Raw genomic sequence first — 27,587 nt, forward strand, 5'->3', positions numbered from 1 at the left:
CGTGGAAAGCCACCCGAGCGCCCACTTTCCCCGTGTGTGTGAGGCCGCCGCTAGAGGGAGCCGTGCTACAGGGAGAGGGAGGGAGAAGGGAGCGGCGGCTGCCGCAGGAGGAGAAAGACCCCCCCAGCTACTTCTTCAGCTCGGCCTGCCCCCTCAGCTCTGCGCTGCTGCTGTCAGTAGCGGCGGCCGGAGGAGCCGCAGAGCCCCCCACAGCCCCGCGCGGTCAGGGCCAGCGCACAGCCCCGCCGCGGAGCAGAGGCGGAGTGGCCCGGGGCTGCTGCGGCTGGGTTCCAGTCCTCTCCTCCTCCCGCCTGCCGCCCGCCCAGCTGTCTCGGTCTGAGTCACGGCTGGCTTGGCTGCCGCTCGCCTTCCCGCTCTCCCGGCTGCTTTTGGTTTCCCTTTTGCTGTCAGTTTCCCCTGACCAGCGAGGTTTCCGTTTGAACAAAGCACGAGCCGCGGGGCGGAGAGGGGGAGAAGCTCTGCGCGAAGGACGCGCGGCAGGGTAGCTGGCGGAGAGGCGTGCAGCTCCCCACCCCTCCCGGCCAGCCCCATCCAACCATCTGGTAAGAAAGTGAAGAAGCCGGCGAGGGTGACAGCGACTCGCCCGGAGGAGAAGAAGCGCGTCTTAGCTCCCGTCTCGCCTCCTTTCTGTCCCCGCTCCTTCCAGCCCCTCTTCTCCGAGGCACCGGCAGGAGCAGCCTGGACTCATGATGGCTTCAACCACTACCTGCACCAGATTCACCGACGAGTACCAGCTCTTCGAGGAGCTTGGGAAGTAAGAGACCTGCCGGCCGCTGCACACTGTGCGGGGAAAGGGCGAGGGAGGGAGTCCCGGATGGGAGGGGGTTTGACACATCAAGGCTGGGCAAAAAGGTGGCTTTTGTTTGGGTGTAAAATGAAGGGGGGGGGGGGTCCGTCTGGTTGTTGACTCAGATCCTTTGCAAAGGAGACGTAGTGCATTGCTGATCTCCGCAGTTGGAGCTGTCATGGGGGAGGGAGAATTCAGCTCTATGCACGTACATTCATAATTTTGAGATACAGCTGCTTCTCTGCTTTGCGTGCTTGTCTATTTTATACTTGATACAATTAGGTGCCACGTTTATTGATGCAGAAAGTTCCGCTGGGCATGGAGTATATTTTGCATCCAGCACTTTTAATAGGGAGGAAGGGCGACCCTGCGTGAATGTAGCTTGCCCCCTCCCCTTCCCTCCTCTTGTTATTTATGAAAGGTGGTTGTTCTCGATCTTAATGTCACACTCTATCTATCATTCTCTTCAGGATTTATAGCCACCATTCTAGCCAGGGTGTAGGAGAAACCCGATGTAGATGAGAAAGCTCTGCCCAGAGCAGGGTGTGCTTTTGTATTTTTCATGACCACGATCAGAAAAGCTGTGCTGTGTATTTGACACTCGAAAATACACCCAAACGTTCATAGATCCATTGTTTACAAAGAAGCTTGATGGCTGTGTATTGTTCAGACCCGAAATTAACTATTGCCCACTCTCCAGTTTCTCTTTGATTTTCTTTTTAATTTGTGAGTTCGTTGCTGTGTCATTTCGTTATGTAAATAACTTGAAAAGGCTTGTGGGGATACCATTTGGTATTAAAAACATGGAGAATATGTCGTAAACAGCAATCTAATTCAAATGCTCCTTTTCTGCAAGGAGTAGGAATGTCAGCGTGTAGCGCTGTATTCATTAAGATCTACTTCCTAGTCACACAAATGGGCTCAGTGTTTAAATGTAATTAAATACAATCGCCATGTTGACAGAGCTGGAAGTGAATTTTTTACACAGATTGTGTTTCGTTTTTCATACTTTTTTTGCTGCCTGTAAGATACTCCCAGAGCGTTTGAGGCTTTTGAGTCAGGGAACTGTAAAAATGTGTATGTTTCCGGTGTGTAAATACCATCGCTTATAATTTACTGTGTACATATATTTAAACTGTTTAACGATGTGACTTGTGTTCGCTTGTATTTTAAATCCAATTTACTATTATGGTCTATAGAATGAGTAATGATTGCCATTTTGTGCTCATTTTCCTGTCTCCTGTATTGACATTATGCTTTTCAATCAAACCAGTTAAAACACTCAAATTATTAGAACCACTATCCAGTATTACAGCCCTTGTATTGATGTTTGTCTGGTTATTGGTTTTCAGGGGGGCATTCTCAGTGGTGAGAAGATGTGTGAAAATTCCTACAGGACAAGAGTATGCTGCCAAAATTATCAACACCAAAAAGCTGTCTGCTCGAGGTGGGTATTTTTCAACCCAGTATTTTCAGTGTCTCTCTCTCTCTATTGCTCCCCCCTCCCTTTTTTTGTGCTTAAAATAGTATTATATCTAAGCATTTACACACTGAGCAGATATTTAATTTTTTCTCTGTATATTTTTCATTTCCCTAAAATACTGGTTAGATTTTCCATGTTGTTAAGTAATCTTTTACTGACGGACAATGCTTAGATATGAGATTACTGCTCTACCATGCTAAAAGGAAAGATGTACAAATTCTAGAGCATTTTTTTGAAGATGCAAATCTGCTTTTCAGCTTTGAAAGAGAATTTGAATAACAGCCTGGAATGTCATTTTCTTTTATTATTTTTTGCGAAAATGCTCTCTTGCTCTAATTTTTATTAAGAAAAAATAGGTCAAATCTTAATTGAATCATATTCTTCCATTATATTTAAATATGAACATAATTAATCAAGCCATATTTAACAGTGAACGTCTTTAGAAAAAAATTTGATCTGCTGCACATACAATTTTTCAAAGAAAAATGTAGTGTAATAGGGTAGACATTTTATAAAATAACTATTTGTATATCAAGTAGTGATGTTTAAGTGAAGCATTTGTACTGTTATTTCTATCATGCACACATTTTCTTCTCCTTTTACTTGTATTTTTTTAATGTGGTATATATTTGAGTGTGTATTTTACAGCTGTATTTTACTGCTTGTGTGCTTACACGACATTAAAGAAACTATACATTTACTGTGTGTTAGGACTGCTGAAAATAGGCCTTATATTTGGGTGAATATGTTTGGTGAATCCACACTAACATACTTGTACGAGTATGTTGGGGATTAAGGATTATTCTCTGTTGACATTATCTCTTACTTTCATATGAATTTATGGTACTGTGGTGAGCACAAAAATGAGTAAACAAACGTCAGTGTGTAAAACTGCCTTTGTGGCGTGGTTTATGTTTTATACAAGGGGAGAGTTGTATATAAGCAGCTCTCTGATTTCATCAATTCATTTAATAAATATATAAAAGAATTCTTCTAATAATATGGTGGCATAACTGTAACTTTTAATGCTTCTCTAACAGCTGGGGATCATTCAGCATTTTGAGTTATATAATCTTATTTTCAGCTCAGTAGCAGGGCTGTAAATGTTTATTTTTCACTAACTCTTAGACTTCAGGCTCTTAACATGAGAGATTTATTTTTTCGCTTTTAGTTTTGTGAAACCATATTTCTAATGAATCTGTTCATTTTTAGGATTTTGCTTATTTTTTTAATGGAGGGGTGAGGAAAATAAATGGAAGTTTGTGATTTGAGAACATTTTTTTTTTTTACTTAAAAATACATTTTGATTTTAAATTATTTTTTCTCTGTGAGTTGATAATGTTGGTCTGTTAGTTTGGATATTTAAAAGAAAAATAGCCCAAATATTGACATTTAAAACAGATAAATGTTTAAAAATGTAAGTCCCTCTTGGCACGAGAGACTGTAATGGAATCAACACTGGATTGTTAATTAATTATGGTTTGAATGTAACACATATATTATGATTTTAAATATGTGTGTGACAGTGAAGAAACTATAACATTTATTAAAGTAAATTTTAAAGAGTCTGCCGTAAACTCCTGAAAGTAGCACAGGACGTGTAAAATAGAAGCATGTACTTGTTCTTACACCATTTTATCTAGACATTGCAAGACATACAGGACCAAATTCATCTTTGGTGTATTCTTTTAATTTAAGTGGAATTTCACCAAGGAAATTGAGAGCACAGTATGCAGTGTAACATCATGCACAGATTTTGGATTTCTGCATTCATGGTACACAAGAATTCAACTCTGAGTTCCTTTACTTTTGTGGATTTAAACTTTACATCTGAATAATAATAGATTGCGGGCATGTCATTTTCCTTACATACACACGTGTGACTACATGATACATTGTCAGTGGATTTAAGTGAATATTGTAGGGGTAGAGAATGCTAACTGTCCAGCTCTGCCTGTACAAATTTGCACAAATAGTCTGGTCATTGATTAGGCAACTTTCACAGAGCTAGTTTTTACAGAACTCTTCAAAAATTGCTAGTAGAAAGTTTTACTTTCATTTCTACTGCAGTGATATGGTTCATATAGTGAGGGTATTAATATACATAAGAAATTGTTTTGTATTGTGTGTGTATGTGTAGATATATACACACAGTATACATATTATGACTATATAGACTCAGTGTACTGAGGTATTTTGTCAGCTAAATAGCTCCGAATATTAAACAGTAATAATCAAGCATGCATCAGGTTAGAAAAATATGTATTTGTGGCCTTAACCATTTGTTGTCTATTTAAAAGCATGCTTCCAATTTCTCAGTATTCAGATATTTCTTATGATATAGAAGCTATACGTTACATAGCATCAAACTGGGATCATTTAAATGTGGATAACTGATAATGGGTTTACAGATTGTAGTTTAGATACTATTTGAAATCACACCGTTATTGAATTCTTTTCACATCTTGACATGTTCTTCATTGTGAGATAGAGCCATTGATTTTCATGGGTTCATACGATAATTCACTGGTGTATGAAATCGTACAGAGTATGCTATTGTTTAATTCTAATGGGCAGTTCAAAATGTGAACTTCATCCCAGTGCACAGGGTACAGTAACTCCTCACTTAATGTCCCGGTTAATGTTGTTTTGTTGCTGATCTATTAGGGAACAAGCTTGTTTAAAGTTGTGCAGTGCTTCCTTATAACGTCGTTTGGCAGCTGCCTGCTTTGTCCACTGCTGGAAGGGGATTAGAACCAGGGAGATCCAGCAGTCGCCTCCCCCATCAGCTCCCCTAAATTCCCTGTAAATTATGTGGCTCGGCAGCTGCCCAGCAGTAGTTCAGCTGTCCCTCCTGACACTGCTGTGCTGCTCCTGCCCGGCCCTCTGCCTTGGAGCTGCTCCTGGGAGCTTCCTGCTTGCTGGGGGAGGGGGTCAGAGGAGTGCTGATATGAGGATGTCCCTCTCCTTGCCCCCCCAACCCCTCATTCTGTACAACCTCTCCGCAAAGCGGAGGAGAGGGACAGAAAGGAGGGAGCTGGCTGGAAGCTGTTGCTTCCTGTCTGAACTGGCTGATCTGCTTAAAAGGGCAACGTATTTGAAGTGGTGTCAACATACTTAAAGGAGCAATGCACGTGTCTCTCTCTTTCACTCATGTACGCACCCCCCAGCACTTTGGAAAGCACCTGTGCAGCCATGCATATGCTGTCAGGAGGAGGGAGTGGTGCGCTTCAGCTGGATAGCATGGGCTCATCATCATGTTCAGTTTTTGCAGGGAAGTGTTTGCAGCTACTGCCCTGTATCTATCGTGTTTCCTCCCTCCTGCCTCAGTCCATGCTGCCTTGCAGAGTGTGAGTTACATTAACAACAGCCTAGTAACCTTTGAGGGCTTAGCTGAATGCTGGTTCATCATTTAGCAGCAAGGCATTCTCTGGGAAATATTCCACTCTCTTACTCCACCACCTTAACCAAGCTTCACAATCATTCATTGTTGTGTACCTAATTCCCTCTATTTACTTTAATTCTTATGGGGAAATTGGATTTGCTTAACATCATTTTGCATAAAGTCTCATTTTTCAGGAACATAACTACAATGTTAAGTGAGGAGTTACTGTACATACTCCATGCTGAAGTGAATTTCGTGTATGGTGACTGGCTCTCTTTGGTGTAGTTCACTAAATTCACATAGTGTTCCATAAGACTTTTACTTGAAACATTGAAGAAGAGGTATTTTAACAAATGATATGGAAAAATCAAGACTTAAATTATATTTTACTAAGTTTATTTAAAACAGTATTAATATTCTTAGTTATGGGTTTCAATTAGTGCTGCCTCGTCAAACAGCTCTTTCCCATGTATGTTTTCTTTGAGTATATTTGAACACTTAGATTCATAGGCATCCCAATGTGAAATATTGATCTGGTCATACAAAGCTATCTGTGGATTTACACTTTCTTCATAGTTTCCCTGCATAATTAAATGTTTACAAAGGAGCTTCAAAACACTCTTGTGTTTAAAGTGCTGCATGTTCTTTTTCATTTGTTTGGGGGTCTTTTTTGCACAACATGTTGCATTTCAACTGCTCTTATTTTCAAAATTAAGTTTATGTTTTAAATTTATGACAAATTACATATATTTGGAATGTGGTCACATACCAAACTAATCCAAATAGCAATAGAAAAAGTACTATTGTTTAAAGTTAGTATTTTTTTTTTAAATAAAGAATTTGATTTTAAATGCGTGGTTTGCTATAATATTGATAACAGGTAGAAATTTCATCAGTTCCATGGTTCTCGGTTGATTTGTTGTTCTTAAAGAATAATAGAAGTATAACCTTTCATTTTAGAAGCACCTTTTGTGAACAATTTTTGTGTTAGTTAACTAATATTTCAGTAAGAACATACAAAATTTCCACTTTTCATTTAAAAATAATGTCACGCTACATATGTGAATTGTAATTTTTTTTAAGTTATTAAACTTTAATGAAGAATGAAGAGATTATTTTCTAACAATATGAATCTGAATTAAATTAACAGTTGGTCATTTGTATCAGAAGAACACGTTCTAAATAAACTAGGAACATGAATATACTGCAGGAAAGTTGACCCCTGAAAGAAAGTGGAAGAGTTGGCAAGTGTATGGAAAAGTAGTACCAAAAAACAGTATATCTGTGCTGCTTTTGCATTGTAGTAGGCTTCATCTTATATATATTCTATTACTTTTTATTAGGTCTTGGTTTTATTTGCAGAGGCTGTCCTCTTTGCAGGTATATAGTTAGGATGAATAAAGTTTGCTATTCTAAAATATTGTTTTATTCAGTCTTGCCCTATTATGCATCAAACTTTTTTTTATTTAAAAAAAAAAGACAAAACTTAATAGCGTTTATTTTTATCTTTGCACCTCTTTTATTTTTTTGGAAAGAATTGTGGCTTTAACCCTGCCATGAGCTCTACATGAATAGATCCTCTGCCTACGCAGATCCCGTTGCAGGATTGGGGTCTTAATCTCCAATTTCAATGTGAGGGTTTCACAGACAATAAGAAAATACGAAAGATTTTGGCAACCGTTGTACTTTTGACATACTCTCTCTAATTGGATTGAAAAGGAACAGAAAAAGATGTGCTCAGCGGATTGTTCATTGTATGCAGTCATTTCACTCATCTGAACTTGCACCAGATTTGTAGTGACCAAATGTACTTGCCTTCTGATGATCACTCAGTGATACTGTCCAGTTCCTAGTGTGCCTTTGTCCATATTGCCAAAAAATACCCCACCCTTTGGTCATTGCAGCAGAAAGATGAGCAACAATCTGTGGCAAGCATACATATTTGTAGGGCAGATACAGGAACCTGTAAGAGTTATCAGTTCCATTCTTTCCATACCCGTCACCAGATCCAAAGTCTATTGACATCAGTGAGAGACTTGCAATTAGTTTCATAGGGCTTTGGATCACATCCTTGAAGGTTTCTGCTGGTTACTTATTGTCTTCTCAGTTGGCCCCCTCTTCACTCCTCTCAGTATCTTTCTATTTTATGAAAGAGAGAAGTGCTTCACTGATATTTGCTGCAATTTACCCACTGAAGGGTCCCCATGTGCAAGGAAGTGCCACAGGTAACCACACCAATTGCAGATTTTTACAACTACATGTGATGGGCATGGAGGCTGAAGAGGCACTCTCACTCTTTTGGAACAATATTTTGTCGGGAGACTGTGATGAATTTTCCTGTGTGGCTTGAGTATTTTCATCTATAAATCTATCCATGTGGAACATTTCACAAACCATAAAGTTGTTTAAAGTGCTGTAGGGAGATAAATGGAAATGTGAACCATATAAGGTGGTATTTTTCAACATAGTTTTTTATGGCAAAGAGAAAAATTACCATGCCACTACAGACTTGCAGTCCATTTAGTCACATATCTTGTCTCTATCAATGCTGTACGCTTTGCAGGAATCCAGAAAACTGCAATAATGCACCCAACAGTGCAGTACTATATACCATAGGGAAAATTTCGTTCTGACCCCAGCCAGTGATCAGCGTAACCCTGAAGCACAAGAATTAATAAAATTTAGACTTCTATCTTTGTAATTTTAGCATAATTGGATGGTGCTCTTATTCATATTGTTGTCTATAATCAAACAAACAAAACCCCTCAGGGACTGATCTTGTAACCCTCAGTGAAGCAAATGTCAGTTTTGTATGTGCAATGACCACGGAATTGGGCTCTAAGCCATTTGCTTCAGTAACTTCTTGTGAAGGTCTGTTTCTCACGTTAATTATATGTTGATTGGTAACATGTTTTCTTTCATGTATTAAATGTTTTGCCCTTTCAGTATTTCCTTTAGGATGACAGGAAATGATAATCAGTTACACCTGATTGGCCTTTTCTTAGTCACTCACTATTTTCTATCTGAGACTTAGTTTAATTACAGCCTCATATTGTACTAGTTAATATAGGAGTCCTGTGTCTGCTGTGATTTACAAATTCAGTGTAAATGTTTTTTTTCATATGCATTTGCAAATATTCAGTTCTTCAAGTAAATTGGTGCTATTTTTTCCCCCTTCTCCAAATGTTTAAAATATCAGTGAGTTCAGAAAGCTTGTGAGTTTGGAAAGTGTGTTTATACAGCCCCATCACCAAGTACTCACCGTATCATTGAAGAGATTTTAGTATACAGGGTCAACTTCAAGAGACACTCACATGTGCTTCACTGAAAAGTGCCCTGTTTGGGTTTTGGAGGTTTTTGTGTTGTTTAACTGCTCTTTTGTTAGTTTGTACCAAATAACTAATTATTTTAAGAACTTTTCAGATGTCATTGAGATTGCCTCATAAATCCTGAATTCACTGTCACTAATTTTGGGTGGTAGTAATTTCTTTAACATATAAAACTAAATTTGACTGAGGTGTTCATGGCAACTAGTAAATAAATTATCCATAGCAAATTTCATATAATTTCTATGAAGCCAATTTTCCTTTCATTTTGAAAATAATTTTTCTCCTGTTCATTGTGAGTGCTGATGTGTTCAGGAAAGAATCTTTTTCTTTTTTTTTTTAAAGTCTATACAGTGATGGACACAAAAAAATATGAAATCATATTTTTTGTTCTGTGTATGGCCACAGCTTGTTGCTGTTACATTGACATTTTAGTTTTTATTAGGAGATATATCTTGGAAATGGAAAACATATCAGCACATCAGCTGAAAAAACTAACCCTTCAGGGAAAATTTTTATAATATTGGAATTAACTTTCTTCCTGTAGGCCAGGGAAATGTGATAAACATATAGGTGCCCCAGGGCACGTACAACTTTCACTGTGGTTTAGTAGTGGTATTTTGAAAACATTGCTTCTAAAGGGTCTGCAACATTGAAGTCAGCTTTGCTCTGGCTGTAGTGAATATAGGATTAAACCCCAAATGTGTAAGGTCATGAGGGAAAATATCATAGAATTATATTTTGGAACTCATTCAGTGGTGCAAGTAAGATATGGTAGATAAAGACTCGGGGAAGTGCTCATTTTTCCATTCCAGTTTATGAAATCATTAAATGTGCCCCAAAATTTGAAGAACTTTTTGGAGAGAGAAGGAACATTGTCTGGGATCTCTCTGTTTTCTCATTCTATTCCATTACCTCCTAGGGCTTGAACTGGGCCTCTGACCCATCTTCTCATGAGTAGGTTCCTTCCACTAAAGAGTCAGCCCGAGGGGGTTATTCAAAAGTGATCTGTTCTTTCTTTCCCTCCTCTCCCTGTAGACTATGGATCTCTCACTTAACTGGTTCTATGCCAAAGTAACTGGAGTTATTTCAGATTCACTCAACATAAGAGGGAAGAGAGCTAGGCACTGAGGTCTTCATCTTGAATTCCCCATATTGTACAGTTTCTAAATCTCCATGTTGATTTTGGAACATAAATATATTTTTCCTGTCTTTTGTTTTCATAGACAATTTGTTCACTGAATGTATTTTGCTTAAATTCAAATAAAATTTCAAAGCAAAAGCTGATCTTCAAATACAACAAAACACTTTTAAGAGAGAAAAACATTAAGTGACCAATCCTGTTCAGTTACTACTGCGCGCGCACGCACACACGCACGCACACACACACACACACACACACACACACAATGACTTCAGTAGGGCTGCAAGCAGGAATGAAGAGAGATATTCAATAGTAACTATTCTCAGAATGAGGCCGTTAGTTAGTAATCTTTTAATAGTATTCTGAAAACCAGGAATCAAAGCAACAATGTTACTTGCTCTTCCATAGCCTCTTGGTGTTTTCCCTGTTCCTTTTTTTAAACCTCTTTTCTTTGTTTTTATTATTTTTTATATGAAGGCTGCAAACCCCTCTAATATGTTCTGTGTATCTAAAGTATTACTTGTGTGTGTTTACACGTATGTTCATATGAATATGATGTACTTAATACATGTATTGTCTTAAAATGTGAAAATAAGGGCACCACAACAAAATTAAACATTTTCAATTTTATTGTATGTTTATTTTGTTCAGTTATTTAGTATACAAAAGAATGTACAGCATTTTATGTCTATTGTGATTTGAGGCCCCAGTACAGTAAAGTACTTAAATACATTGCCTATCTTTAACATGTGAGTTGTCCTATTAATTTAAAATTAGGCAGATGCTTATGTTACATAGATTGGTAGGGCTAGAGTGAATTCTTGTTCGTTGTCTATCTGATTAGGTTTTAAAATGAACTAATTTATAGAAAATGAAAAATGAAAGCAATACTCTAATGAGGCAATAAGAGGTATTAGGTATGCAGATAAGAGGTATTGGTACATTACTCTTTCCCAATTGTGATTGGCATGTAGTAGCCATTCTTACTACTCTTATTTCACCCTTAATAGTCCAAGTCTTTCCCACATCAGCTGCCTTTCTGACACACTGTGACTTGAAGGGCATGGTGAAAATATAACCTCTTCCTATAACGTAAAAACACCTGCTTTGACAGCCTGGTGATGCTGACAGATTAAAAAAATGTAAACCGAATATTTTATTTGCACAGGCAAACATAAGCAAAATAATGTAATCATTTACCTACCTTTATTAAAGCACCCTCAGATATGTAGATAGGGTATCTGAGTGGATCTTACTGGTACCTCTGGGTTTTATTTCATCAGGGTTCTACATTCTTCATATGCAGTTACCTAGCATTTGTGGGTTTCTTTGTAAGGAAAATTTGAGGATTGTAAAGTATTATAGAAAAGCATAACCTCTTCCTAACTTTATTGGATGAGGGAAACATACAATACATACCCCATGTTGAAGGTGATAGCCCTTTTGTTTAACTGTTTATTTTAAATTAATCGTGCCTTGAAATTGAATGGAACATCTGCTTCATATTGGAGAGCTACATAAATCCAATCAGTCTGTATATTCTTGTAAATGTTTTAGTTTGTGTGTGTGTGTGTGTGAATATATATATGTTCCTCTCACTGTAATCTGAGCATTACTGGAAATATTTTGTGCACCAGAGCCTTTATTTATGTAATACCAGCCTGAGCAGATCTTGCCTTTTGTGAGAAGGTTTTGGGTTTTTTTTTACTGTAGTCCCACCCACTCTTCAACCTTTTTTTTTTTTCTCATTATAGTGCTGCCTGTCCATTCTCTTATGTTTGAGGTTCAGTAGCGTTGTCTTCCTCTTCATATGAGACTTGTAACTCTGCTATTTCGTGTTATATTTGATTGGAAGTTACTAAAGGAGTTGTCAGCTCCAGTGCAACGTGTTTAACATTTGAGTGAATTTGGTGCTCATGAAAGTGATACTGGCTGAAAGCACTGGCTCCTGCCAAGTATAGTTAAGACCTGTGCATATTTCCTCCACGCAGCTTTGCCTTGACTTGTAATGCTTCTATTATTTCAGTCTTGGGCTCTCTTGAGTGGAAACTGCCAAACATGGTGAATTGTTCAGTGGTGGTTTTTTATAAGAAAAATGAGATGACAAAGCTTGTTTTTCCACCTGTTGTCTGAGTCTAGCTTAGAACTTGGGTCTCCGGAGCAGAAAAGCTAGTGCCTGCACAGCTGTGATCTTTAGTGTCCCAATTTAAAAAAAAGAATTTCATCTGTTCAGCCAATTTTTGGCTAGTGGCAAACATTAAAATAACTTCAAACTCATTTTCTTTTTCATTTAAAGAAAAATTAGAGATTGTGGTTAGAATTACAACTAAAATCAGACTAGGAAAAACAACTCAACATTAGGATTTGAAATTACCTTGTCATTTATTTTAAAGGGATAGAAGGCTGTCTGAATGTGAAGGCCTGCTCAGCTCATTAGAGATCTGTCCATACAACAGTGCATCTGTTTTATATTTGGTAGAAATCTCCTTTGCTTTAGCTAGTGGTCTGAAGCAACCTATGAAACTTCAGCTTTTTGTATTACCTTTTATGAATATTAAGTATTTCACAGAGAACTGTGATGGTAACTTAAAGTATTAGGCATGTTTGATTTAAAAAAATCTATCACATTAAAATAATTTTAAATAATAGAAAAGCAACAGTATTGATATTTTGATGGCAACTGTAAAGGAAATTTCTCTTCATATGAGGTGTAATTTTATTTTCATAACACTACACCAAGTTATACTGACACTTCTGCTGGGAATCTTTCTTTCATTTGATATGAATTTCTGAATATTTGTGCAGTCACTTTGAAATTGGACCCAGGCTTGCTGTTGATGGGGTCCACAGTCTGTAACTTTTGCTGATCAGTTCTAGACAAATCAACAATAATTTGGCTTGAAGTTTGACTAAAAACCAAGTGCTTTGTTTACCAAGATAGGAAGCTGATAATTCTTTTCCTTTTTTGTAACGTTTTTTCTCGTTTTTGTTTCCATGTTCATATCCATCATCTATCTGCCTTTTTACATCTGTAGGGAGAAGTCAGGTTAAAATTACCAGCTAGTATTACTGTGCTATCTATCTAGTTTTGATCCACAAACAAAAATGTTAGGGTGCATTGGAAATTTATTTTCAGACAAATGTTAACTATGACCAAGATGTAGACTAGATTGAAATTTAGCTCTCAAAATCATTCCATTTGATGTAATTGATAAGCACAGTATGCGTATACTGTAAAATTATTCCATACCAAAGCTTAAAAGATGGGAAATGTGAACTGTCAATGTCTGGAGTTCATAAGCAAACAATTTGTAGCAAGAAGTCTGTTTTAGATGCTTTCAAAATTTTTTTTCCCAATTTAATTATAATTAGAAACTGCTTACTTGTAATATTCCGCGACGTGAATGCAGGTGCTGTGGTATCAGTCACATTGCATATTCATATAACTGCAGGAACAGAATGAAGTACCTACATAATATGCATATTTGACAATCTGATGGGATTTGCCAAGCCTAAACTTTTACATTTTAACCTCTTCAGGAGATGGGTTAGTGATTTAATTAGGCAAGGAAGGCCTATGAGTTATTTGTATTGCACATCAAACCTCACACCAGTGCTTAGATATTGTGTGTTTTGGGAGATTTCTTGTGGGAATGTTTCTTTACTGGATGTCGCTCTGAGTTTGGTGTCTTTAATTAGTCTAATATTTCTCTTACAGCTTTGTTCTTTTGACTGACTTTGTTCAAATCTTTCAATGTAAAAAGCAATCTTATTTTTATCAGGACTCTAAACCAAAATGTAATATATCACTGAGAAATTCTTGGTTACTGTGGTACTGCATTGCAGTGAAGATTTTGTACTGTAGTGTAGATTACCTTGATTTGCTGCAAAGCAGCTAAGGTACCACTGAACTTTTGTGATTGATACCTAGCTTTGACAGCAGCATATGGTGATTTGCTTTCTGCCTTTTCTAGAAAGGCTTCTCAGGAGATTACATACCTTAAGCCTTGAGTAAATTTAAGTGGAGAAAACATCCTTCAATAAATGTTGTTTTGACTCTTTGTAGGACACCTTATTCATGAAAAGACAAGGAATCATTTCATCATGGAAACATAATGGTTGTCTTTTGGATTTGACGATATTACAACTACACTGTCTTTTTGCTTTTTTTTATAGTGCACAGAGCTTTTAAATTTTACCTGTTTAGCTGCTTATGTTGAAAAGTTTATTGAAACAGGCTATGCTAAGTCAAGAACTTTTTCCTTTGCTGTTTATCTTTTCTGAAGTGGACTATCATCAGCCTGGAAGTCCTGGTATAGGTCAACAACTAAGCATGTGAAAAGTGCAGTGGGGCTTCTAATATGCATAAAGTTACACATGTGTAAGTGTTTGTGAGTCCAGGCCTTAGTTTGCATTGGATAGTGAATGGAACAGATTCAGGAAGTAAATAAATATATCCTGAAGCCTAGGATCATGTATCTATCTAGGATCATGTTTTAGAATACAACTTACATGGATAAGTATTTTAAATGTTAAATGACTATGTGTTCAACAGAAAACCAATTCCTGTGCAACATAACATTTTTCAATTTATTTAACTTACAAATTTTCAGGGGAAAAACACTTACATATGGGAGGTATGCATTTATATCTGCCATTTCATGCTGTCTTGTTTTCATATAGGACATTCAGATTGATTATTTCCTGATAATGTTTAGAAGCTTCTCTTCTGCTGGTGAGGAAAATACAATCATTTATGTAAAACTTTTTTGCTTTTAATATTGTGAATGTTAATACAATACCAGAAAAAATGAGCGCCCCTCTCCCCCATCAGATTTTAGAAAAAGACTGCCATTCTCTCCAATAAATTCTTAAGTCATCAGTTGTCATAGAAAGAATTCCCCTTCACAGAGTAATTCAGATATGTAGATAATTTGTGCAGGGATGGCAGAGAACATTATACTGAAACATCTGAAAATAGCTTATTCCCAGTATTGAAATAGAAAAGGAAGATATAAAATAAGTCAAAACTTTAATTCGAAAGTAGCATGGCTCCCTTAGTATTACAATACAATAATGCCACACTATATTCTGTTACTATCAGACTTAAATATCAAAACTAGATTAATCAGTTGTAAGACATATATGATAAAGTGATAGAATATTGCCTGCTAACACTACTTTCTGTGTCTTCAGCCAATAGACCTGAACTGAAAGAATAAACTTCAATATGTTACTCCAGTTAACTAGTTGCCAGGTAGGGAATATGTGACCATACAATTTACATAAACAAGATTATAGAGCCCTGGTTTAGCTATAAAGCTCAGATTTCAGCCAGGTTCCATTATAAAACTTTAGATATTTAAAGTTGAAAATTTTAGTAAAGTGAAGCATAAAAATATGTGGCCTATTTTTTAGAGTTGATGAACATCTAAAGGTCCCATTGATTTTTGTATTTCTTTTATTTCTTTATAGAAATATTTTTATGATACACATTCTTATTTCCACCATAAGAATGAAACACACAACATTGACACCTCCTTCTACCCATCCAGTGCTAACTAATCAGCCAAGAAAGTAATCAAAATTATTTTAAAATTAAAAACCTACTTCAAGCAGAGCTTTTACCCTCAAAAAGGTAGGCATACTAGAGAATCTGTGACATCCACTAGTGATTTCACTATTGATTTTATGTAGAAGGTACTCAGATACTTCTGTGATGGACTGCAGTATAAAACTCATGAGTGGGGTGTTAGGTAAATGCTGAGCACTTCTGATCTGCTTCCAAAATTCCACTCTACATTGATAAAAACACAATGTAAGCATTTGTATTTGATGCCTTTTCTTTTGGTTTTATGTTAATAGTTTTCATGTTCTTAATTGGGCAGTTATAATCTTTTTTTTTCTTGATGTAAAAGCCACACAGGGAGAATTAAGGTTGAAATTATGGTAAGAAACTGTACACAACATCTTAATTCTTACAGTCTTTCTATTTATCCTCAAATCCCTTTCTAATATAGAGATGAGCTAGACACTAGAGTCCAAAAATTTTAAAGGTATATAGGCATTGATGCACTCAGCGTTGCAATGCCTTACTTGTTTAGGAGCACAAATTTCATTTTTAAAAGTGTTTTAGGCACTTTGGAACCAAAATCCTATTGACTATGTGCCTAAATTGCTTTTGAAAATGAGATTTATGCTCCTAAATCAGTCAGATGTTACAGCAATGACTAAATATATTTTAAAATCTGGGCCTTGGGTCCTGATTTAGCAAGGTTTTTAGATACATACCTCACTTTCAGCACAAGTCACTGAAATAATTGGAATTACTTTGATGCTTAAAATTAGTTAGTTGGCTGATTTAGTGTTTCTGTGTGCACAGCTGGTCTGGACCTTCAGATTTAGTGACCTTTGATGATGATACAGGAGAATTTGGACAACCTTAATGCCATAGCCCCTTTCCTAGGGACTTACTTGGAAGTCCAAGTTGTTCCCATGCAGAATTTTTCCATGATTCATGGTGAGCTAGAACACAACCTTTCATAGAGGCCATTCTCCATCTTAACTCTGACACTTAGGTACATTTGTAAAAGATGCCTTTGGAAATGACAATCCTGATTTCTGTGTTGAGACTTACGTCACCATTCCCTGTTACACAGCACACCTTTATCCGTCACGAGATAAAAATGATGGCATATGGTCGGAGTAAGCCTTTTCTGATACATCAGAATTTTGGCTCTAACGAAGTTATCTTTTCATGAAAATCGCCGTATCATCTATGTTCTTGAAACTCTGTCTCACTACTAGATACACTAACACAAGTTGTACGGTTTTCTTGTCTGAATCCACAAATGCTTAACTGAATTTGAAATTGCTACATTTTTTAGCCAAAAATCTGGATAGAATATCTCAGAATCAGCTCAGGTCCAATATTGCGCACACATTTTCAACACGTGACACTGTTTTCCAAACTGGTCACTTTTCATTCATGTTACACGCATCCATCCCCTATTATGTATTGGTCATATTCCTACACAGAGTCCAGACTCTTGTGAATTAAATCAGAAATGCGACAGGTTAATTTTAATTTGTCAGTCATTCAAACTTGATATAGTACAGAATGTAGTTCTCAACCTGGGTATAGGGTTTTGACCACCTAGTCCCTCTCATGGTGATAAATGGAAAGTGAGATACTTGTTAGATCCCAGGAAGATTGAAAGTGGAGGTGTCCCATTATGGAAAAGAGGGTCCCAGTATGGATGTAGGTCACCATGAAGGAATGTTCCATGGCAGTTGGAAAGGAAGATAAAAATCTAGATATTTCTTTGTAAATTTTACAGTAAAAGATTTTCTTTTTTGTAACACCCCAGATCCTGCAGTTCTAACACCATAACTAGTGGAAAATTGTTTTATTAAAAAAATTGATAGACTCTACTGAAGGGATCGGCAATCTTTGGCATACGGCTTGCCAGGGTAAGCACCATGATGGGACGAGCCAGTTTGTTTACCTTCCGCGTCAGCAGGTTCGGCCGATCGCGGCTCTCACTGGCCGCGGTTTACTGCTGCAGGCCAATGGGGGTGGCAGGAAGCGGTGGCCAGCACATCCCTCAGCCCTTGCCACTTCCTGCAGCCCCCATTGGCCTGGGATGGTGAACCACGGCCAGTGGTAGCCACAATCAGCCAAACCTGCAGACGCGACAGGTAAACAAACTGGCTCGGCCTACCAATCCCTGCTCTACTGATTATGGGTTTGTAGTGATAAGGAGTTACGTCAATCTTTAAACCGAATGAATACAAATCAAAAGGCAGAATCAAGTCTGTCTTTCTTTCTTTCTAATCTTGAAAGTTATCTGTTGCTAATAGTGTATTTATAAAGGCTTTTTGTTGTTGTACATTGTAACTTATCAATGTAGGAAGGTTTTTCATGTTCTAATGAGACTTTCTATGGAAATCTGAACAAAATGGTCTGTCACTTACTCCAGCATGACTTTAATTAGGCAAATCAGTGTCGTGTGATGAATTGCTGAGTGATGAGCATTGCTTGCCCACTTGAAGCTTTCGTAAGTGACTATGCTTTACTTTTTTAAAAAGTGAAAGGCTGCTCAGGAAAGAGGGATGTGTCAAAGCTGTCATCAAATTCTCAGAATTGCTTTGAGTGGTAGTAATGTTCTCCCTTTAGTGTTGACTTTGGAGACTTGAAAAAGGTTACCACAGAAAGGCAAAAAAGTATTTTAGAGGTGAAAAAAGTTAGTTCCTTTTTGACTATGCAGAGAAGGCTTAAAAGTGGGGTTCTTTTCTGTTTCATTCCTTGCTTGTTTTTTATTTTACTCTGTGTAACTGGAGTATTATCCTAGTCATCTCTATTTTATTGGGATGGCTCCTTGGAGAACTGTATAATTGGGATGGGAAATTTTATAGCCATTGAGAGAGTGTTGGGATGAATTTTTCACAAAAAAATAGTTCTCCCAAGTCAGCAGTTTGAATTACATAGATGTCAACAAAAACAAAAAAGAGATCCAGATTCTCAGATGGCATATGTAGTCAGTGGGGGAGTGCCAATTTTTACCAGCTGAAGATCTGGCCCAAGCTTTTAAATAATTTAACTAAAAATCCTTTCCCCTCTTACTTGCTCTGGTTTCAGTCTCTTGTGATACCCTAATCTCACTGGATTGCTAATTTTCAAAAGAGCCCTCTAACAACAATGAAGGTCAAGATGATATTTTCAGTGTTTAAAAAAAACTAGAAGAAAAGGTCACCTTTATAGGTGACCTTGGCTGGGGGGAGGGGAATGTTTACTCTTCGATGTAGCACAGAACCAAGACAAATCTGGGAATTCTAGTTCAATAACCGTTATTTGTTTGCTATAGAGCTGGTAGTTAGAAAACCAGAGGGTGCTGCCATTTAGTAGGAATACACATATTTTCTTGTACTACCAAGCTTCTCAGTTGATTGGTTACTAATTCAGAGTGGTGGTGGTTCAGCCTGATTCAAGTATGGTCTCTTCCTGTCGCACCTTGTCCCATATCTTGCCTCCTATTCATGTATTAGTAAATGATTGTAATTCCAATAGCTTTACTGATTTGTCACTGTTTGTTTGAGAGTCTGTTTGGCATACTCCTTAAAATATACTTTCTTATATTACACTGGTGTGTTGGGATAGCTGTATTTTCCGGCTTTTAGGTCTGATTCAAAGATCCCGGAATTCAGTGGAAAGACTCAGTGGTATTTGCATCAGGCTTTTAGTATAGAAGTCACTTAGATTAACTTTTTTCTGTGCAGCTGCTTTTTATGCTAGCTGTCTGCCAAACCCAGTATGTAAGGGAGGGAGGGGGCACTTCGGGAGAAAAGAGAGTTGTGGGCAGGGAAGGTGCCACGTTGAAGCAGAGTCCCACTGTGTCTTATCCTCTACTGGTCTACAGCTTTTTCTATACTACTCACTTTTGAGCGACATAGCTATGCTGCTACAGCTGTGCTGCTAAAAGGCGTGCAGTAAAGCTGCTATTTGTTGACCGGAGAGAGCTCTACTGCTGACAAGAAATTTTCACACTTGAGGAGCGGCAGCAGCTTTGTCAGCAGGAGAGGACACCTGCCGACAAAGTGCTGTTCACAGAGGTGCTTTTCGTTGGTAAAACTTTTGTTGTTCGGGGGTGTGGTTTTTTTAACACCCCCGAATGACAAAAGTTTTGCCGATGAAGTTCCAGTATAGACAAATCCTCAGTTAGAATAGGCCCCCTTTTGCTCTCTCTTCTGCCAGGGCCAAGGATTAGGGAACCGCAATTGTCTCCCCGCAATTACAGTTCCGTACCACATCCATCCACAATTTGGACGCAGTGGAGAATCAGGGTCATAGCTTTTAACTCCTACAGTGCTATTTCTTTACTTCACAGTTTTTGGAAGTATTCTTGAAGGCAAGTAATTTTGCCTCTGAATTATTCTAATTCACATTCATTGTCCAGCAGAATGAACTATGGAGAAGAGGGAACAGTGACTGCTGGGCTCTGTAATGTACCACAGTGCCAAGGACAGATGGAGGAAGCAATGATACTGCAGTGGCAGATGGCTGTCTTGTACGCCCTCTGACAAGGAAACTATAATCAGAGGCCAAGTGTTTCATTTAATTATTGATTCTGATGTTTCATCAGAAATAGGAGGTTATTTCCCTAGAGTAATTCATTTTAATTCCTGATGTTTAAATGGGAGAGTGAGGAGAAGGTAGTTGCAATGCAGAAAAAGAAAGATTGTGATTTAAAAAGTATTAATTTTCAAGGTGAATTGAAAAACATTGCTCTCACCGAGAACTGATGTCAGATTTCTGTGTTTCACCTTTAACAGCTGAGGACAGAATCAATTCAAGGTGTATCAGAAATTTCTCTCCTTCTGTTTTAGGTCTTTGTGACATTGCCCTTTGTGGTGAAGGAAACACACAGGGCCTTGTGTTACAGAGTCCAGCACTTCCCCTCAACTTTGAGCCCAGAATCCTGATCTCTAGTCTTTGCTGCTAAGGAAGTATGAAATTGATATTTCCATTTTGTTTTAAAAATTATTGTAATTTTAAAACCTGTGGTTTTTTTGGGGTTTTTTTTTTACAGATTTGGCATGTGAAACAAAGCATTGTGTTGACGTTAAGTGACAATATTTAATCAGTGTTAGCAACAGAGCTGGTGGAAAACCAAGGAAAAGTAGTCAGTAACTCCTGGGTGGATCATTGTCAGCAGGGATTGAACTTGGGGTTGCTAGATCTTAATATATGAGCCTCTCCTGCCTGAGCTAGAAGACCCTGGTCTGTTAGTTAGCCATGGCTGCAGTAGGCTCATCAGTCTCTAGATGGCCTGCCCATCCTTAGAAGATGATTGAATGCCACACCAAGTAGCATAGCTTACATAATTCTCCTGGCCAGGGAAGCATGTCCTGCGCTTCAGAGGTTTCCCAGTTCAGTTCCCCATAAGGGCGGCTACTTGTAATGTTGGTGCTCCTCAGTGGGTTGTTGGCAGTGTGGATTGATCATGAGATCCCTGGATCTTAATACATGAGCTGCAATAGTATGAGCTAAAAGACCCAGCTCTCTTAACCAAATTGTAGGCTTATCCACCTCTAGCTGGCCTAGCCAGCACAGAATGCCACACCAAGTAGGCCTAGCTACATATAATAGACAAGTGCCATTGAGGCGAGAGTGATGCTTGTTCACTAAAACGGTGAACTGTGTATGAACCAGTCATCTAGAGACTAAAGAATTACTGTTTCCAATTCCTTGAGTCATTGTGTTTCCCACCAGTCTGCCCCCAGTCTATTTGATGACTAATTTACATAAAGATTTCTGATGCAAAGTTTGACTTCCTCTGTGAAGAGCTAGGACAAAGTCTCTCCCCAGCTTTACAGAAGTTATAATATAGCAGACCTGCCTATCACAAAGAGCATCTCTTTCTTTCATAGTATTAGTTTTGAATTGGAAAGTCCAAGCCCCTCATCCTGAAAAGGCTTATGCACAGTCTGAATTTAGCATTGAATTCATTGGGGCTACTTACAGTGAATTAAGCACGTGTCTTTGTAGGATCAGTGTTCAAATTAGTAAAAACCTGTTTTAAAAAAGTTTAGGCCCTGATTCAACAAGATATGTAAAGTACATATATGTATCTTATAGAAAGTGAGTAATCCAGGGGAGTACTTGCATGCCTTAAGTTATGTATGTGCTTAGGTACCTTGCTGAATCTTAATGTTTACATCCATATTTAATTAGACTGATAGTCCCTTGTTTGAATTACAGAAAATAACTGCTTGTGTTGTTAGTACATGTTCAGTTAGTGCAAATGTAACCCACGCACCTCCTGGGTGTGGTGTTCTGTCCCATCTAGTGGCACCGAGACCACTTAGAGAGAGAGAGAAAATGAGTCTGCTCCACAGCCTTAGCTCACAGCTACTTGGCTTCTAGCTCCTGCAGTAGAGGCTTATGCACTAAGCTCCAGAAGTCCCCGGTTCAGTCTTGCCTGCCAACAACCAGGGTTTGTTGACATTAAACAAATAAAGAAAAAGATGTACTGACAACATAGTCATGTCAGATAAAGTCAGATTAATTTTTCTTTAATTTGTAATTGACATTTTAGATATTCAGTTAATGTTGTTTAATTTTACATATGGAACAAGAGTAATTTCAAGGGTAATTAGCTCTAAATAGATATTCATTTATGTATCATGTTTCCTAGAAGGTGCAGGGGGAAAAATGTAAGGATATATTGATCGTTGGTATTGCTGCTAAAAACCTTACTAGCTGTAACCTTATTAAAAACTGCATGAAAAGACAAAACATGGAACACAGGAAATTAATTAAGCTGTTGAATTTATGGGGGCAGGAGGGAGATGAAAACAAAACTTTGAAAATTCAGAGCTAAGATCCCATGAATAACTTTGTATCATGAGTTTGGTATGCATTACCCACATGGTAGATTAACACCTACCTTAACTATTTCATATTCTTTTCAAATTTTTGTAAACATCATTTTTCCTTTGGTGTTGTATCACTCACCATGTAACGGCTGAAGTGAAAGAAGGATGTATTTAGGCTGTATTGATAGAGCAGACTGGCTCGAGATTCTGGACATACTGGAAGGAGATTGTTAAATAAACAAAATTAATGTAAGTAACGATGTTCACGTTTGCATTTTGCTTCTCTGTTGTGTGCCTATAACTGTTTGTGTTCTCTAAGGTCTTCAGTACATAGACTGTCTCTATCTATGTATTTATACAGAACTGAGCACAATGGTGCCCTACTCTCAGATGGGCCCTTTACGTACTATTGGGATACAAACAATAAATACTCCTCTTTGTCCTTAATGTGGCACTAATAAGGTCACATTTTGGTATTTTTCCTGGAGAATCACATAAAGATCTCTGGTTTACTGCTGCTGTTCGTAGAGTACATTGGGTCATGGTGGGAATCTTCTGTGGATAGCTGGGTCTTTGTTAGTGTTTGTATTCTTTATGGAGAGCAGAGCAGAGCAGATGAGCAGTTACAGGTTTTTTGAAGATAATATATTGATGAAATGTGAAAATACTGTACTTTCTGGACTGTAGTGAGAATATGGGAGAGACAATTCTTTGATCTGTCTTGTATATAAGAAGAAGGAACTCATTGTAGTGGTTGTCTTTGGAAGTTTTAAGGAGGAACTGTGGCTGAGTAGAAGGTTCCAGTAAAGTAAGAGTGTAATTTGTACATTATTAGGTAGAATGTGGGCTACTATCAAGGGAATATGTAGCTCATGTTGGAAGTGTATAAAACAGTGTACGTGGATTTAGTATGTTTCCATAAGACTGAAGTAGTCATTCAGGATAACGGGCAGTGTGCTAGTTTAATGCCGACCAACCCCCAGTCATCGGTGGGTGGGATCAAACCTAGGACCTCTGGAGCTTAATGCATAAGCCACAGCTGCACGAGCTAAAAGCCAACTAGCTGTTAGCTAAGGCTGTGGAGCAGACTCATTTTATCTTTCTCTATAAGTGGTCTTGGTGTCACTAGATGGGACAGAATACCATACCTAGGAGGTGTGTGGGTTACACTAGCCCCTCCCTTTCCCTGCTGCATTGGTGCTCAGAGATGATAATTCGCATAAATTCCACCTGCGGACATTATATTACATCAGAGTCCATGGAAATTAAAAGGTCCTAAGGCTTCCATGTGTAATTGATAATGTTTATTGATGGGGGAAATGGGGTAAACTAAAGATTTATAGGGAAAATTAGGGTAAAATTTTCACAACTTAAGTGATTTGGAGCTTAAGTCTCAGTTTTAAAAGTGACTTGGGCACTGGGAGCCTATCTCAGAATGAGACTTAGTCTCCTAAGTGCCCAAGTCACTTTTAAAACTGGGACTTAAGTTCCAAAGTACTTAGGTGGTTTTGAAAATTGTATCTTATGTATTTACTTGGTACTAATGTGTAAAAGATTTCTAGAGTGTTTAGGTGGAGCCATTTTGAGGTATTAGTGGAGCAGAACATTTTAGAACAACTTTTAAAATGTAAAAATATTTGTTCTAAGGCCCATAACTTGAAAATATTTTGCCTGAACGGGTATCAAAATTTCACCCAAAACTAAGACTGGGCATACACATTTTTCAGTCCAAAAGGATGCATGTTTTTGTGAGAAAGTTAGGGTGTCAGATTTAGGCATAGAAAGAAAACTGTCTCAAACCATTACTGTGGAGTAGCAACTGCAACTCTCTAATGTTTTACAAACACCACACTGACAAAACATTTTCAGCTGTCATGGTATAATATTCCGTAACTTTATTGGCATTAAATAATTGTCAAAGAAATCCATGAAAGTGTTTTTGCCTGGCAAGGTGTTCCTCTGCTTACACTGTGATGTGTAAATCCCCAAATTTTATGTTAATGAGAAATTTCTATAAATCATGTACAGAAGTTTAGAATATGGAAGGATGTCTTAATCTGAAAACGTTAAATATACTACTCTGGCATCTTCCTGGCCTTACACACCCCTTGATACTGATTTGTGCTGTACCTTCCTGCTGAAATTTAGATATTGTAATACTTGTTCACCTTTCTCAACATCTTTGGATGTTGTTGTAAAGGATTATCTCTGACTGATAAGCTCATTAGTTACTCTGCATAGGTCTTTTCTCTCATAACTATTCCCTGAAGATATTTATAGATAAAGCCTTTATTTGCATGCTTTCCTGTTGGACTAAAGTGACTGTGTGTGAATTTTTTTTGTTTGTTCATGTGGCTGCTGAAGAAGAAATACATTGCAAGATATCTATGTAGAGTCCTGTGAGGTATATTCCATTGTTCATGTATAACATAATAGCTTTGTCAGCTCCGTCTCTCTTTCTGGCACCCTGTAATCTTTTTTGGGGTGTATGTGTGGGGGGAGAGGGTGTTTATAAAGGAGGTAAAAGAAAGAATGCCGCATTAGATGAGAGAATGATGAAGGCTGGAAGTGGCAGGATGAAACAAAGAATGTACAGTCACTTGTGCTGTTAAAAAGCTGTGGAAGTGTTATATTAGCTGTTTTGCTTTCTTTATGATGTTTTAGCATTAATTCTTCTTACCAGCCCATGATCAAAAACTCCCTTTTGCCACATGCAATCTCCTATGAGCACATATTTTGTCTCCTAGCTGGCAGCATTGAATTTTTTTTTCTATTTTAGTTACCTCATAAACATGTTTATAGAAATTTTGTTGGCTAAAATCTGATAAATGGAACTCATGACCTCAGATTTTAATTTCTTCATTTCATATCCAGCTTCATTTGTTCAGGGAAGATGGTAATGTATTTTTCCGTAAACATTACTTTAATTGCAAATAATAATACTTGAACTGTTCAAATATTATGATTGATGACCTTTTGGTGACCTTTAATGGAAAGGAACAATGTAAAATTTCAGTATTTTTATTGTACTTAGTATCCTATAATGAATGAGTGTTCCTCATATCAAAATTCAAGCTTGGTAGCAAAATGGAAATTGTAAAGTCACTGAGGGATCTGTTACAATCATCTGAATATCTTAACATATATGCTAATGTGCAGCAGCATATAGATTAACTAATTTGCTATCCTTTCAAGATTACAGTAAATAAGTGTTTTTTCTGCTTGATCTTGATGAACTGGGCACATTTTTAACATATACACTTTGAACATATAGCAGAAGGCAATTGCACTGCATAATTTTTACACATTGTCATTTGTATATCCCAGTAATGCCTGCAAACCTCCTATTTCCATGAGTAAGTGGTTGTGTGGGGAAAAAAGCCATGCATTGAAGTTATTTCATGTACAAATGGAGGACAGAATGAGGAAAGTGTTACCATGTAAATTCAAATTTAGTGAGGCTTTTGTGGTATGAAAAGCTAAGCATGTGTTGCCAAAGTATCCTGAAGAAAAGAGAGAGAGAGAGCCACACACACACACACACCCCCATCCAGGAAAACACTCTGGGATTTGACCTGTTGTGTCCATTAAGAAATGCCTGTGGCCTATGCAATTTAAGGTAATTTTCACATTCACTTTCAAAGCTATTACTCTGTAGCAAATAAGTGTGTCTGAAAACAATTGCTAGTTGTGGTGATTTTGGTTAGTTACGAGTGATTATGTATGAAAATGCTTTAACTGTTATTTCCTTGCTTCAGCTCCTCTTTCTAACTTCTCTAAGAAACAATGAGCTAATCTACTCATGGCTATTTATAGGAAATTTTATCTTGGCATTTTCTACCTTTTCTGCAAAGCCAGACACGTTTTTATTGTTATTATTAATTATTATTATTATTATTTATTATTATTTGCCAGTTCATCCTTTTCTAACTGTTTTAGAAATAAATGTAGCTCACATATGTTTTTTGAATCCATATCCCATTATCCATAACCAGTGATTCAAGTTAGTAAATAAGTTGTTGGTGATTGTGTTATTGGACTCCATTTTATAGATTTCTCATGCAGCCTTTCAGTATTATAGAACTAATCATGCAAATGCTTATAGGAGCAAATTTACCCATTTGAATAGTCTGGCAAAGTTCCCACATGCATAACTATTGCAGTATCACGACCGTTCTATTTTATGCCTATCTGGGTCCATCCATGAGCAGTCCCCTCTCTCTACTCATCTAGAGGCTGAGCTGCCCTTGCAGTACTTTCTAGCAAGTCACAGGGAGACTTTTTTAATTCAAAGACATATACCCACCAAGTACAAATCAGTGTGTGATATACAACTCAGATGACATCATATAGTGACTTTGTTAAAGTTTGTGTTTTCCATTAATCTAATTCTGCATCATAGTTTGAGTCTGGAAACACAGAGGACTTTTAATGATGGAGAATATATTTGAAAATAAACTAATTGTTTTACATTTTAGGTATGATTAATAAAAATGATAAATTATAGTGGTATCAGCTGGTCTTTAATATTTTTTATTCATCATAATTCTTAGTTATGATGAACTCTACACCCTTGACTTGTCCATTCTGCATAAAAACACATGGATGTAAGCTCTGGTGTCATCTCTTCACATAATTTTAATTTTTAGACATATAATGTTTCAATTGATCACATTCAAAATTAGTAAAGAAACTAGGCAGCTGAGAAAGGGATGACTGTCAGCAAGACATCTTGAAGTACTAAAATAATGGCTTCTAATCAGTTTATTTCAAAGAATAATTGGGAACTTTAACAGAAATTGGGAACTGCGGCCAATGGGAGCTGTGGGGGTGGTGTCTGGAGACGGGCACAGCACACAGAGCCCCCTAGCCGCCCCTTGTGCCTAGGAGCCAGAGAAAGATGCTTCCTGGGACCCTCCTGAGGTAAGTGCTGCCCAGAACCAACACCCCTCACTCCCTCCTGCACCCCAACCTCAGTCTTGAGCCCCCTGCACTCAAACTCCCTCCTAGAGCCCACACCCCAATCCCCAGCCCCCTTCTGCACCCAAACTCCCTCCCAGAGC

At 37.7% G+C, this 27,587-nt stretch overlaps 1 protein-coding gene across 19 annotated transcripts in view; it reads left to right on the top strand.

The window, feature by feature from the left end:
• Positions 1 to 241: 241 nt before the first annotated feature.
• CAMK2D (calcium/calmodulin dependent protein kinase II delta) overlaps positions 242 to 27,587 on the top strand; it is a 289,432-nt gene continuing 262,086 nt past the window's right edge. For all 19 annotated transcript variants that reach the window (XM_030564353.1, XM_030564374.1, XM_030564366.1 and 16 more), the window contains exons 1-2: positions 242 to 775; positions 2,161 to 2,255. In XM_030564353.1, the coding sequence (XP_030420213.1) occupies positions 708 to 775; positions 2,161 to 2,255 (163 nt within the window). In that variant the 5' untranslated portion in view covers positions 242 to 707. The remainder of the gene's footprint in view (positions 776 to 2,160; positions 2,256 to 27,587) is intronic.

The sequence above is a fragment of the Gopherus evgoodei genome, chromosome 5 (genome assembly GCF_007399415.2).
Source record: "Gopherus evgoodei ecotype Sinaloan lineage chromosome 5, rGopEvg1_v1.p, whole genome shotgun sequence".
NCBI classification, from domain to species: domain Eukaryota; kingdom Metazoa; phylum Chordata; order Testudines; family Testudinidae; genus Gopherus; species Gopherus evgoodei.